The sequence below is a fragment of the Xyrauchen texanus genome, chromosome 32 (assembly GCF_025860055.1).
Source record: "Xyrauchen texanus isolate HMW12.3.18 chromosome 32, RBS_HiC_50CHRs, whole genome shotgun sequence".
In the NCBI taxonomy this organism is placed as follows: domain Eukaryota; kingdom Metazoa; phylum Chordata; class Actinopteri; order Cypriniformes; family Catostomidae; genus Xyrauchen; species Xyrauchen texanus.
In genome coordinates, this window is record NC_068307.1 from 29,928,274 (window position 1) to 29,941,836 (window position 13,563).

General features: G+C 37.1%; 1 protein-coding gene across 1 annotated transcript; it reads left to right on the forward strand.

The window, feature by feature from the left end:
- LOC127626039 (eukaryotic initiation factor 4A-III-like) lies at positions 1 to 8,635 on the forward strand. The gene is made up of 12 exons (XM_052101553.1): positions 1 to 268; positions 925 to 997; positions 1,073 to 1,139; positions 1,217 to 1,279; positions 1,361 to 1,493; positions 1,854 to 1,934; positions 5,768 to 5,909; positions 6,740 to 6,878; positions 6,960 to 7,075; positions 7,180 to 7,287; positions 8,048 to 8,175; positions 8,386 to 8,635. Exons 1-12 carry the CDS (start codon positions 115 to 117, stop codon positions 8,400 to 8,402), a joined length of 1,221 nt encoding a protein of 406 aa, XP_051957513.1. The 5' UTR covers positions 1 to 114; the 3' UTR covers positions 8,403 to 8,635.
- Positions 8,636 to 13,563: the final 4,928 nt, after the last annotated feature.

Genomic DNA, 13,563 nt, shown 5'->3' on the forward strand with positions numbered 1-13,563 from the left:
GTGCGTCTCGTCTATTGTGCGTCACAGCTGCGACACACGTTGCGCTCTTCTGTTCGGCCTGTATACCCGGTTGATATTTTAACGCGTGTTTTTCTATCCAAATCTGTCCTAATCATGACCGCAGTCGCCGTTCCCGTGAGGAAGAGGCTCCTGAAGGAGGAAGACATGACGAAGATCGAGTTTGAGACGAGTGAGGAGGTGGATGTGACGCCGACGTTTGACACAATGGGCTTGAGGGAAGATCTGCTGCGCGGGATATACGCTTACGGTATTAAACTCTTCATTACTGCTTATTAAGTGTTATTATGCGTTGTTTTAGTTTTACAAGGGTCTGCCGCGCAATGTAAACACTGTTGGGTAAGTTACTCTAAAAAGTAATTAATTACTAACTACTAATTAAATCTTATACAGTGTAATTAGATTACTGTACTAATTACTGTCTGAAATGTAATTAGATTACTTATTACTTTTTAAAAACCTTATCGGCCTCAACCAGATGAACAATACAAGCATAGACATGAAATTGTTCTTTTAATTCTTTCAAATAAATTATATTATTAATAAGTAACTTATTATATTATTAAAGAGTTAAGTGTAATCCCTTACTTTTTTTTTTTCAATGAAAAATTAATTGAATTACTTAGTATTGCATTACACCCAACACTGGATTTATTCTGTGGTGACATTCTCAAAGGTACAGTTGTTCTTAGGTTTTAAATTTTTTGGGGATAGGGTCAATTTAAAGACCTGCATTATCATATATGTAAACAATGTCCCCATGTAGATAAACAAGCTTGTTTAACATGTTGGAGTGTGCATCTGTCATAAGCAATGGAAGTTGTATCTTATTTAATTCATATTTGTTCTGATGTCTTTCCTTCAGGATTGAATTTAACTTGATTTAAAACATTGTTTGTTATTCAGGTTTTGAGAAACCATCAGCGATTCAGCAGAGAGCCATTAAACAGATCATCAAGGGACGAGACGTCATCGCACAGTAAGTCATAATGCTTCTCTTATGATTTTTATGTAATTTATTTGAATATTCTAACACGGTCCGTCTTCTCTCCAGGTCTCAGTCTGGTACTGGTAAAACAGCCACATTCTGTATCTCAGTGCTGCAGTGTTTGGATATTCAGGTACGTCAACGGTTGGACACTTTTGATGATGTTATACTGCTTTTCATCTGCATAACTGTTGTTCAAATGGATTGTAGGTTCGAGAGACTCAAGCACTGATTTTGGCACCAACCAGAGAGTTAGCAGGACAAATCCAGAAGGTAAAAAACGAACTGTCACACTTTTACGCTGCCTCCTGTTGTCTGGCTGTGTTCAGTGATGTCACTTCCTGTGTTCTGCAGGTGCTTCTGGCGTTGGGTGACTACATGAACGTGCAGTGTCACACCTGTATCGGCGGAACAAACGTAGGCGAAGACATCCGGAAGCTGGATTATGGTCAGCATGTGGTGGCTGGAACGCCCGGCAGAGTGTTCGGTGAGTTTGTTTCTGTTCATCTTGTCAGTCATTCATTTAAAGAGGCCATATTGTTTATATAGATCAACAATCTAATGGTGAGAAATGGATTAGAATCTCTTTTTGATGAAAACAGTCAATGTAGTATTTTATGATAATTTTCCTCCCTCTCTATTGTGTTGGGGCTGTTTATGCAACTGTACCTTTAAGACTTCTATATGCAAATAACCTCTCTTAGTTTACATTGATGCTTATTCTTCATTAAACAACTTAATTAGTCAGTTAAAGTGAATTATAACTATTATATAATTTCCACTGTAATGTACTATTGCATTGTGCTTGATTGTGTCACTGATGTGGGGATGATAAAATCTCTTTCAGACATGATCCGCAGGAGGAGTTTGAGAACTCGTGCCATTAAGATGCTGGTGTTGGATGAAGCGGATGAAATGCTCAATAAGGGTAAAAACTTTAAGCTTGTAAAACACATTTCAGTGCAGTCACAAGTGTGAACCTTTGAGTCACTCTTCCAGCTCTAAAACAACTCATTGTTCTCAGCCGGAGACGGCACGCACACAGTTCACTGATTGCCGGATGTATATTACACCTAATCACACGTCCAATCTGATTGGCTGTCGTTTTGCAACTTCCTGGGCACTCAGTCCGCCTGGAAACAAATTTGTTGACGTCCCTGTATTTGCCAAAAGTTGATCAATTAAATAAATATCAAATACAGTTATTTACAGGTGAAACTCGAAAAATTACAATATCGTGCAGAAGTTCATTAATTTCAGTAATTCAACTTAAAGGTGAAACTAATATATTATATAGACTCATTACAAGCAAAGTAAGATATTTCAAGCCTTTATTTGATATAATTTTGATGATTATGGCTTACAGCTTATGAAAACCCCAAATTCAGAATCTCAGAAAATTAGAATATTGTGAAAAGGTTCAGTATTGTAGCTCAAAGTGTCACACTCTAATCAGCTAAACACCTGCAAAGGGTTCCTGAGCCTTTAAATGGTCTCTCAGTCTGGTTCAGTTGAATTCACAATCATGGGGAAGACTGCTGACCTGACAGTTGTGCAGAAAACCATCATTGACACCCTCCACAAGGAGGGAAAGCCTCAAAAGGTAATTGCAAAAGAAGTTGGATGTTCTCAAAGTGCTGTATCAAAGCACATTAATAGAAAGTTAAGTGGAAGGGAAAAGTGTGGAAGAAAAAGGTGCACAAGCAGCAGGGATGACCGTAGCCTGGAGAGGATTGTCAGGAAAAGGCCATTCAAATGTGTGGGGAGCTTCACAAGGAGTGGACTGAGGCTGGAGTTACTGCATCAAGAGCCACCACACACAGACGGGTCCTGGACATGGGCTTCAAATGTCAAACGTCTTACCTGGGCTAAAGAAAAAAGAACTGGTCTGTTGCTCAGTGGTCCAAAGTCCTCTTTTCTGATGAGAGCAAATTTTGCATCTCATTTGGAAACCAAGGTCCCAGAGTCTGGAGGAAGAATGGAGAGGCACACAATCCAAGATGCTTGAAGTCCAGTGTGAAGTTTCCACAGTCTGTGTTGGTTTGGGGAGCCATGTCATCGGCTGGTGTTGGTCCACTGTGCTTTATTAAGTCCAGAGTCAACGCAGCCGTCTACCGAACATTTTAGAGCACTTCATGCTTCCTTCAGCAGACAAGCTTTATGGAGATGCTGACTTCATTTTCCAGCAGGACTTGGCACCTGCCCACACTGCCAAAAGTACCAAAACCTGGTTCAATGACCATGGTATTACTGTGCTTGATTGGCCAGCAAACTCGCCTGACCTGAACCCCATAGAGAATCTATGGGGCATTGCTAAGAGAAAGATGAGAGACATGAGACCAAACAATGCAGAAGAGCTGAAGGCCGCTATTGAAGCATCTTGGTCTTCCATAACACCTCAGCAGTGCCACAGGCTGATAGCATCCATGCCACGCCGCATTGAGGCAGTAATTAATGCAAAAGGGGCCCAAACCAAGTACTGAGTACATATGCATGATTATACTTTTCAGAGGGCCGACATTTCTGTATTTAAAATCCTTTTTTTTATTGATTTCATGTAATATTCTAATTTTCTGAGATTCTGAATTTGGGGTTTTCATAAGCTGTAAGCCATAATCATCAAAATTATATCAAATAAAGGCTTGAAATATCTTACTTTGCTTGTAATGAGTCTATATAATATATTAGTTTCACCTTTTAAGTTGAATTACTGAAATTAATGAACTTTTGCACGATATTCTAATTTTTCGAGTTTCACCTGTATATTCCACTTTGCTTTCTGAGCTATCACAGAAATAATCAGTTCTTGTGTCATTGACTAAAAGGTTACCTGAAGTGATAATGTTTTTTTAATATTACAATTTTAAATGTAATATAATCTAGATTATCCCTTTAAAATCTGAAGGTGTTTTTAAAGATTTCCTGTTTCAGTGGCATTTGTTTGGTGTCATTGTAAAGAGAATTATTAAAACACATATTAATGATTTAGATTATGAGACTCTTAGTTGAAGAAACTGCTGAAAAACAAAACATATGCCAAAAATAAACACTCTTCCTAGTTTTTCTGATTTTTACATGATATATTTCTGGGTGAAAATAAGATGGCTCCATAAAACTGTTTTTGTTTTGTTCCCAATCATGTCAAATGTAACTGAGAATTTTTGTGTTGATACGACAAATCAATCAAAAGTTATCATAGTGTCTAAAAACATCTCCAAACAAATAAAAGATAATAATTGTACATAAGAACTAATTACACATGCAAACACAACAATGACTAAAGGTTTGCATAGCATGCAGACATGATTTTACTCATGAGATTTCACAGAATGAGTTTCATTCTGTGTCATTTGAGTCATCATTGAGTCTGTGTCGTGTATTTGGCGCCATCTCCTGGTGGTCATATGTAACATTGTGCTTCATGTGGATTATCTAATGATCTATACATCTGATTATCTTGTGTGTGGACTCCATTGAAAGATAATCACAGACTCTAAATAATGTTATGTGATGTTTTATGTTCTGTTTATATTCATGAATTTATAAGCAAAAACGTGGCATATTAGAAACGGCAACATAATTGTCAAAGACATATAGTTAACTATTACTCACTATATTTTAGTCTGTGAGTAATACAAATAGTCTGGTTGTATTTTACTCTTTGAGAGATTTCCAACAACATATGACTCATGAATATTTGATCAGTTTGATGTTTTTACTGATTGTAATAATATGTGCAGTGCTCATTATTTTAATATAAATGATCAAAACGAAACACTTCTGATTTATCTGCAAATTTCGATTTGTCACAATGTCTACATGCATTATAAAATAGAGTTTCTAAACTTTCAGACGATTCTATTTTGTGTTGGTCAAAAATGGAGTTATTAATATTTTGACAATTTATTCTCATGATGTCATCTGAGCTTTTACACATTAAAAAAAAAAATTATAGCATTTTCTACAAAAATGCTATGACATAAAATGTCTTGTGGTGTAACCATCAAGTAAAAGTTATTAAAATATCGTTTTAAAGTAGTTTCTTTGCAGCTTGAATACATGAGAGTACACGACTTAATCATTCATTTAGTGTGTGAATTTTTCAAACATATTTGAAGGCGAAAAATGTTTTTTAAAAATATCATGAATAATATAAAGTAAATAATATCAAGACATTTTGTCATGGTGACACCACATGACCTGAACCAGATGTGCCTTTTTATAAGAATATAAAAATATAGAAATTTTATGATATGACAAAATAACGATTTGTTTTCAAAACTTTACGCAGTCTTGTGGCTCTTCTCCGTTTTATGATTTTTGTCACATGACAACAAAATTGTTAAACAGATGTCTGATTTGGTGGACGAAACTAAAGCTAAATGTCAAACATAAAAAATTAGCAGTGAAAATGTAACTTTTTAAAGTAATATTAATAAAAGATTATTCATCACAACTTTTTAGATTTAAGATTTCAGCTTTTAATCAGCCTTTTTTTAATACTGTGTTTTTGATATTAAATTCAATGTTTACACACGTTTTCCCTTTTATGTGTGTTCATAAAACCGCTCGCAGACGTCACGTAATTGAGTTCTTATTGTGCTGGTCTTATTCTGGTGTCCATTTAAATCCATTTAAAATAAAATGGCACATAAAAGTGACCTGTGATGACTCAACTTCTTCCTGTCTGAGCGGGTATTTTTTGACCAGATTTTGTCTAATTATCCCAGACTAACGTCTGTATATTGTTTCTTTCTGCAGGTTTTAAGGAGCAGATTTACGATGTGTACCGATATCTGCCGCCCGCCACACAGGTGTGTCTAATCAGTGCCACACTCCCACACGAGATCCTGGAGATGACCAACAAATTCATGACCGACCCCATCCGTATTCTGGTCAAACGGTGAGTCACGCCTGTGTGCTTTCATGCAGCCTTACAGATGTGTTTGAGTCGCTGCCCTGCACACAGTTAAGGACTGGCAGTTGCATGTGTTCTGTCATGTTGCGCACACCACACGACTGATCTCAGATCGGGAGCGTTAATAAGAAATACAAATTTGATCTGAGATTGTCACAGTCCAGTTTCTGACTGGAGATATTAGGCGACGAGATTAAGTGATGTTTCATGAGTGAATAATGCTTGGAAACATTCATTCCTGCAATACGGATTGTGAGAAACGCTGAATTTTTACATTGAGGTTATTTTCATGACTGTTACAAGCGATTTATGGCACAACTCTCAAAATGACTGTAAAGAGAATTGTAGTGAACATAATGTCCAGAGGTGTTACAGTACTGAGAAATTGGGGGTAAAATGTGCTTAAATGTATTTAAAAATAAATAATAACATAATAAAATTAAATAAGATTATATATAATTTTGTTTCTTATTTATATTATGTTACTGCATTTCAATGCAGAATTTTTAAACTGAAGCTGTCCGGCTGGAAAATAGTTTCACTTCCTGTGTGTGTGATTACGATAATATGTGCAGTGCACATTATTATAGTGTGTGTGTGAGAGAGAGAGAGAGAGAGAGTGTGAGAGAGTGTGTGTGTGAGAGAGAGAGAGAGAGAGAGAGAGTGAGTGAGTGTGTGTGTGAGAGAGAGAGAGAGAGAGAGAGTGTGAGAGAGTGTGTGTGTGAGAGAGAGAGAGAGAGAGAGAGAGTGAGTGAGTGTGTGTGACAAATAAAAGACTTGGACTTTTGAGTTGATGTGTTTCTTGTTGTCGGCAGTGATGAGTTGACACTGGAGGGTATCAAACAGTTTTTCGTGGCTGTTGAACGAGAGGAGTGGAAGTTTGACACTCTGTGTGACCTGTACGACACGCTCACCATCACACAAGCCGTTATCTTCTGCAACACCAAACGCAAGGTCAGTCCCTCTTCAGTGACCTCACAAACCATCTGCCAAACCACCTGTCTCGTTTTGAGTGTTTAATTTCTGTTGTTTCAGGTGGACTGGCTGACAGAGAAGATGAGAGAAGCAAACTTCACCGTGTCATCAATGCACGGAGACATGCCGCAGAAAGAGAGAGAATCCATCATGAAAGAGTTCAGATCTGGAGCCAGGTGAATTCAGACTGACCACAACTACCCAAGAGAAAGTGACTGTTATCAACATCGTACATTGAGTGTGGATATTTCCATTAATACTGGTTTATTTGTGTGTGCAGTCGAGTGTTGATCTCCACAGATGTGTGGGCCAGAGGTCTGGATGTTCCTCAGGTGTCTCTAATCATCAACTATGATCTGCCCAACAACAGAGAGTTATACATCCACAGGTATAAACACACACCTTGCTAAGTAATAAAACATTCAAGCAACATGCTAAAACATGTTAGCAAAGCCTTGCTAAGTGATAAAACATGCTAATGACATGTTAAAACATGTTAGCAATGCCTTGCTAAGTAATAAAACATTCAAGCAACATGTTAGAAAAGCCTTGCTAAGTGATAAAACATTCAAGCAACATGTTAGAAAAGCCTTGCTAAGTGATAAAACATTCAAGCAACATGTTAAAACATGTTAGCAATGCCTTGCTAAGTAATAAAATATGCTAGTGACATGTTAAAACATGCTAGCAACCCTTATCTAAGTGTTAAAACATGCGAGCAACATGCTAGCAAGACGTTAGCGATGTTAAAATGTGTTAGCAACAGCTAGCTAGGTGTTAAAACATGCAAGCAACATGCTAAACATGGTAGCGACATGTTAAACATGGTAACAACACCTAGCTAAATGCTAATACATGCTAGCAATACTTAGCTAAGTGTCAAAACATGTTTGTGACATACTAAAACATGCTACCAACGCCTGGTTAGTGAAACTTTCAAAACTAGTTTAAACTTTCAGACTAGACTTTTTCAAGCTAACCTCAAAGTTTGTCTACAAACTTTTATCTAGTTTATTTCTTAATCAAGTTTTTATTAAATTGCACATTAATAACGCTGATATTACAGTTTCATTTTCTGTAAATCATCTTTGAAACGCTTTGTGTCGTGAAAAGCATTATACAAATAAAATGACTGCTTCTCTCATCAGGATTGGTCGATCAGGTCGTTATGGCAGGAAGGGTGTGGCCATCAACTTTGTGAAGAATGATGACATTCGTATTCTGCGTGATATTGAGCAATATTATTCCACACAGATTGATGAAATGCCCATGAACGGTGAGTTTCATCACATCTTTGCTCTATTTGTTTTTTCTTCAAACAACACAAGATTATCTCTAGAATTGATTACATTAATAACAAACGTGCATTTCATTTTCAAAGTATTTAATATTAATATGTTAATATTTTAATAATGATTCTGATTAATGTATATAAAAATGTTCCTTAATGTATCCAGTAAATTAACTCTTACATTGTATTTTTCAGTGGCTGACCTGATTTGAGATGTTGGATATGGGGTGAAATGATGCAATAACCGTTTTATATTCATCTTGGTGTTTTTATTTTCTTGTCATTTTTTATTATTTACTCTTGTATTTGAAAGTGCTCCGATGGATATTGTGTTCTAAGTTGCGGTTGTTTTATGCACATCATTGGATTTTGTAAATAAAGAGTCTTTGTTGCTATCTTTGGTCTAATCTGTGTTTTTAGTGTATTATTTTTTCCAATCCATTAGAAATAAAAGACATGAACAAGACAATGTGACAAAAAGAGAAATATGACTATTTAAGTTTCATAATGCAAAAGTGTTAATTTTGCAACGAAAGTTTAAATGGATGTTCAGCCGTTATTTGTGTTTCAAAATACAAAGTTCCGATTTTAAATATTCAGTTCACGAAAAGTGAAACTTGTAATCATGTAGGCACCCTCATGTTGTTCCAAACCTGTATGACTTTCATGTAAATGGTTTCTTCCTTCTCAGTAAATAATAGAGAATTTGATTTAGGAGTGAACTGTTGCTTTGATGTATAATACGATCGTTTCAGATTATTTTGCTTCCCATTTGTAAGAGTATGTCGTCATGCCGAGTCTGTGCCGGGGTTTCAAAAGGAAATGCTTTGATACCTGATTTCAACATATAATCCTAGGATGGAGCTGTATTATGAAAACAGAAATAAAACAGGCAAAAGTATTTTTGTAATATTGATATAGCAAAAGATAAATAATATTGGGCATCACATCAGTTGTATGCATTTCTAAATTGGTGCGTCGCAAAGTTGTACCTTTTTCCCTTTTTAAGATCTGAAGGTGTTTTTAAAGATTTCCTCTTTCAATGACAAACTCAATTATAACTCAACTAAAAACAAGGGTCAAGTGTTTGGAGTTATTGTAATAAACTTTTTAATATTTTTAATAATGTAGATTATGATGCATTCTGAGACTCTCAATCAAAGATACTGCTGAAAAATCACAAAATTATATTTCTTATGTGACATCTCTGGGTGTAAATAAGGTGTCTCCAAAAAACTGCTTTTGTTTTGTTCCCAATCATGTCAATGTATCTGAGAAAAAGTTTGTGCGGAAACAACAAATCAATCAAAAGTTAAAACATTACAAAAATAATTTTCATAGTGTCCAAAAACATCTCCAAACAAATAAAAGATAATAATTGTGCATAAGAACTAATTACACATGCAAACACAACAATGACTAAAGGTTTGCATAGCATGCACACATGATTTTACTCATGAGATTTCACAGAATGAGTTTCATTCTGTGTCATTTGAGTCATCATTGTGTCTGTGTCATGTATTTGGCGCCATCTCCTGGTGGTCATATGTAACATTGTGCTTCATGTGGATTATCTAATGATCTATACATCTGATTATCTTGTGTGTGGACTCGATTGAAAGATAATCACAGACTCTAAATAATGTTATGTGAGATTTCAGTTTATTACACATGAAATTATAAGCGAAAACGCAGTGTATTAGCAACAGCAACATAATTGTCAAAGCCATATAATTAGCTGTTACTCACTATATTTTTGTCGTTGAGTAAAACAAATAGTCTGGTTGTATTTTACTCTTTGAGAGATTTCCAACAACATATGACACATGAATATTTGATCAGTTTGATGTTTTTACTAATTACAATAATATGTATAATATTTTTTTTATTATCAAAACGAAAGGCTTCTGATTTGTCTGCAAATTTTAAAGCACTTGTTCAGTTTTGGTCATAATATCTACATGTATTATAAAGTAGATCTTCTAAACTTAAACAACCTATTTTGTGTTAGTCAAGACTAGTTATTAATATTTTTCTCATGGGCCCATCTGAGCGTAAAGGTTTAAGAAAGTTTTAAATACAGAAAAGTGTGTTTTCTTTGGTTCTTGGTTTAATATCTACAAAACTAATGTGTTTCATCCACAGTGAGCGTCTGAAAAGTTCTCTTGAGCTGCTGTAAGTTCAGTTTAAACTCCAATTCACTGGAGAAAATCCTTCAGTCCACCATCTCAGTGTCTCAAGGTTCGTGTCTGAAAACCTCAGAGAAATTGATACTGAACTCACTTCTGTGTCTTTCATTTACCTTAATAGATCATTTATTTCTTCTGTATTGTCTGCTTGACTGTCCAATACAGAGTTCAATCCTCTTAGGAGGTTATTTACAGCTGACAGCCGATTACAGACAATGGCCGCTGATCTGGACGCGACATTAGATCGACCTTTAGCACAGATTCAGTGTGTTCTTGAACCGTGTTTGGCGAGTAACTAAAGTAACTAAAGTAGAGATGCTGCTGAACTTGACCAACAAATAGTGCTGTAGCAGAACAAACTCTGTGTGAGAAAGTCCTGTTAGTTTTAGTGTATCGGTTTGACAGATGAACGATTCACTGATTCAAGTCTCTGTGCAGAAGTCCCCGAGCTACATTTTGTGTCCTTTTATAGCAAAATATTGATTTAAACGTTGCTGTTCATCGCTGTTTTATTCTTGAATTAAATGCTTCCATTCAAGTTTAATGCTGTCACGAGATTAATTCATTCTTAAATCTGCATAGTTTTGAACCAGATGAATATGGATACTATTAAATTATGAATGATATAATCTGACCGGAAACCACTGTTTTTTTTTTTTTTTATTAATCCCATTTTCTCTCAATTTGGAATGCCCAATTCCCACTACTTAGTAGGTCCTCGTGGTGGCGCGGTTACTCACCTCAATCCGGGTGGTGGAGGACGGGTCTAAATTGCCTCCAATTCTGAGACCGTCAATCCGTGCATCTGATCACGTGACTCGTTGTGTATGACACCGCGGAGACTCACAGCATGTGGAGGCTCATGCTACTCTCCACGATCCACACACAACTCACCACACGCCCCATTGAGAGCGAGAACCACTAATCACCACCACGAGGAGGTTACCCCATGTGACTCTACCCTCCCTAGCAACCGGGACAATTTGGTTGCTAAGGAGACCTGACTGGAGTCACTTAGCACGCCCTGGTTTCAAACTCGCGACTCCAGGTGTGATAGTCAGGGTCAATACTCGCTGACATACACAGACCCAGAAACTGCTGTTCTTAAAGCCCTTTAAGTCTGAGGGAACCCATGACTCGAAAATGCTCATTTTCAGTTTTAAGATACAAACTTGAACAATATCAGCCAAAAACACTGTGTAAAGTCTTGGAAGCTGCAGCATTCCAGGTTTGATAAATTAGTCTCTTCCAAAAGTGGAGATGGAATAATGGATATTATGGCACAGTGACAACAAACGCTCACATTCGGCAGATACACGTGACCGGATGAGCTGTATCCATGGAGACTGAAGCTGTCGAATTCATTTGAATTGTTTAACATGGATATCAATTATTTGACTTTACCTTGCACAAGCTTTGATTTGTGCACAGCGTTTGTGAAAAGAATCATATAGAACCTGATTTTTTGACAGGGGGGGGGGGTTATTTCTATGTGCAAGTCATCCAAACAAGTTTGCTGTTGAAAGCGGTCATGACATGCCTTTTCTTATTATTTTAGTATGTTCTTTGAGGTTCACTTATAATATTACTAAAGATTTTGTGCACAAAACAGTCATATGTTTGTAAAACATGATCATTTTCCACCCTCATTGTGACCCTCTGTCAGAAACTCTTTATTTTGGTGCTGCTGCTCCTTTAAGACTTGAAACCAGGGCTGGACTGGTAATCTGGCATACCGGGCATTTTCCCGGGGGGCCGACGCACATTGGGGCCGATCAGGGGCGGACTGGCCATCAGGGAGAAACTATGTTGCTATGTAAAATCCCAGGCCGATTTCTCTTCCCAGCCCTGCTTGAAAGTACACGCCCACTGTTCTGATTGGCTCACTGCTTTTGACTAAGCTGCTCTGTCTTTGCCATCTCACCACTACTGGTAAAGGTAAAGTAGGCGTTGATATGTTGTTGAGGCGGTCAGATGTAAATATCCACCGCAGTGTGACATCACAATGTGGAGGAAGTTGAGAATGAGTTGTTTTGACAGATTTGTTTCAACAAATGCTCATTTTTCAGTGAGGAGGAAGTTTTGAGGTCTGAAACGTACAGTATGATTTTATAATAGAATATGATTTTTATATGTCAAAACATCAAGGACAATTTCATTCCTCATGTCATGACTCTTTTAATGCAAATGTGCTACTGCTTTATTTAAGTGGACAGACCTTGAATTTTCAAACATCAAATTGTATTGTGATGGAACAGAACCGGCGAGCCAGTTTTGTCTCTCTCTGTCTCTCTCTGTCTCTCTCTCTCTCTCTCTCTCTCTCTCTCTCTGTCACTCCACCTCACTCTTTTCCTCTCCCCTCATCTCTCCAAGGGCTTCAGAAAGATGAGGATGAGGCACGGCCGGGCAACAACCGAATTGAACCCAGAAGGGTTGCCTAGACGGTTCCTTTATAGTTAAGAGCATTAGCTGAGAGAGAACATCTTTTATAGGTAAACAAAATGAACATTGTAACAGAAATGTACCCATATGAATCATGATTGGAATTAAATCGGGTAATCTGTATCAGTGCCCAGCCCTATTTTTAAGTAGTTTGTGCCCATGGGAGTTGATGCCCTTAAGGTTGAACTTAAGTCTCCACGTCCCGGTCAAAGGCCTCCTCAAAAGCGGCGTTTCGGTCCTCCACAATCCACTACAAACTTTACACCATCCAATAAATTGCTGATGAATTAAGTCCCATCCTACATTTTCTTTTCCATTTAAATATCCAGTTTCACCTCAAAATACCCCATTATTACGGCAATAACATGAGTTATACAACCAGCTGGTCTACAATCTCAAACTTTACCATAATCTGCAGCTAAAGGCTTTTTAACAAATAATTTGCTGTAATCGGTGGGGTTTGCTTAGGCAGCATCACTATTACCATTGCTCATATACAAAGACCAGAATATCTTGGACCACCCAGAAGAACTCAGAAAACCTAAGCAGCTACAAATATAGCAATGCTTTGTGGAAAATGTAAAAAGGTTTTGCTTATATTTATCGGGCAGGTTAGAACCCTGTGAGCCTATTTGAACGTGTGCAGCAGAGATAATCCCATCTGCTCTTTACATGCACTCATTATGAACAGATCCTGTTAGTCCAGTCCACTACTGACCGAGACTGCAACCACTCAATGACC

Coding starts and splice junctions, on each gene's coding strand:
- LOC127626039 (XM_052101553.1), top strand. CDS start 115: ATGACCGCAGTCGCCGTTCCCGTGAGGAAGAGGCTCCTGAAGGAGGAA. Junction 1,140..1,216: donor TGCAGTGTTTGGATATTCAG/GTACGTCAACGG, acceptor AATGGATTGTAG/GTTCGAGAGACTCAAGCACT. Junction 7,076..7,179: donor GAGTTCAGATCTGGAGCCAG/GTGAATTCAGAC, acceptor TTGTGTGTGCAG/TCGAGTGTTGATCTCCACAG.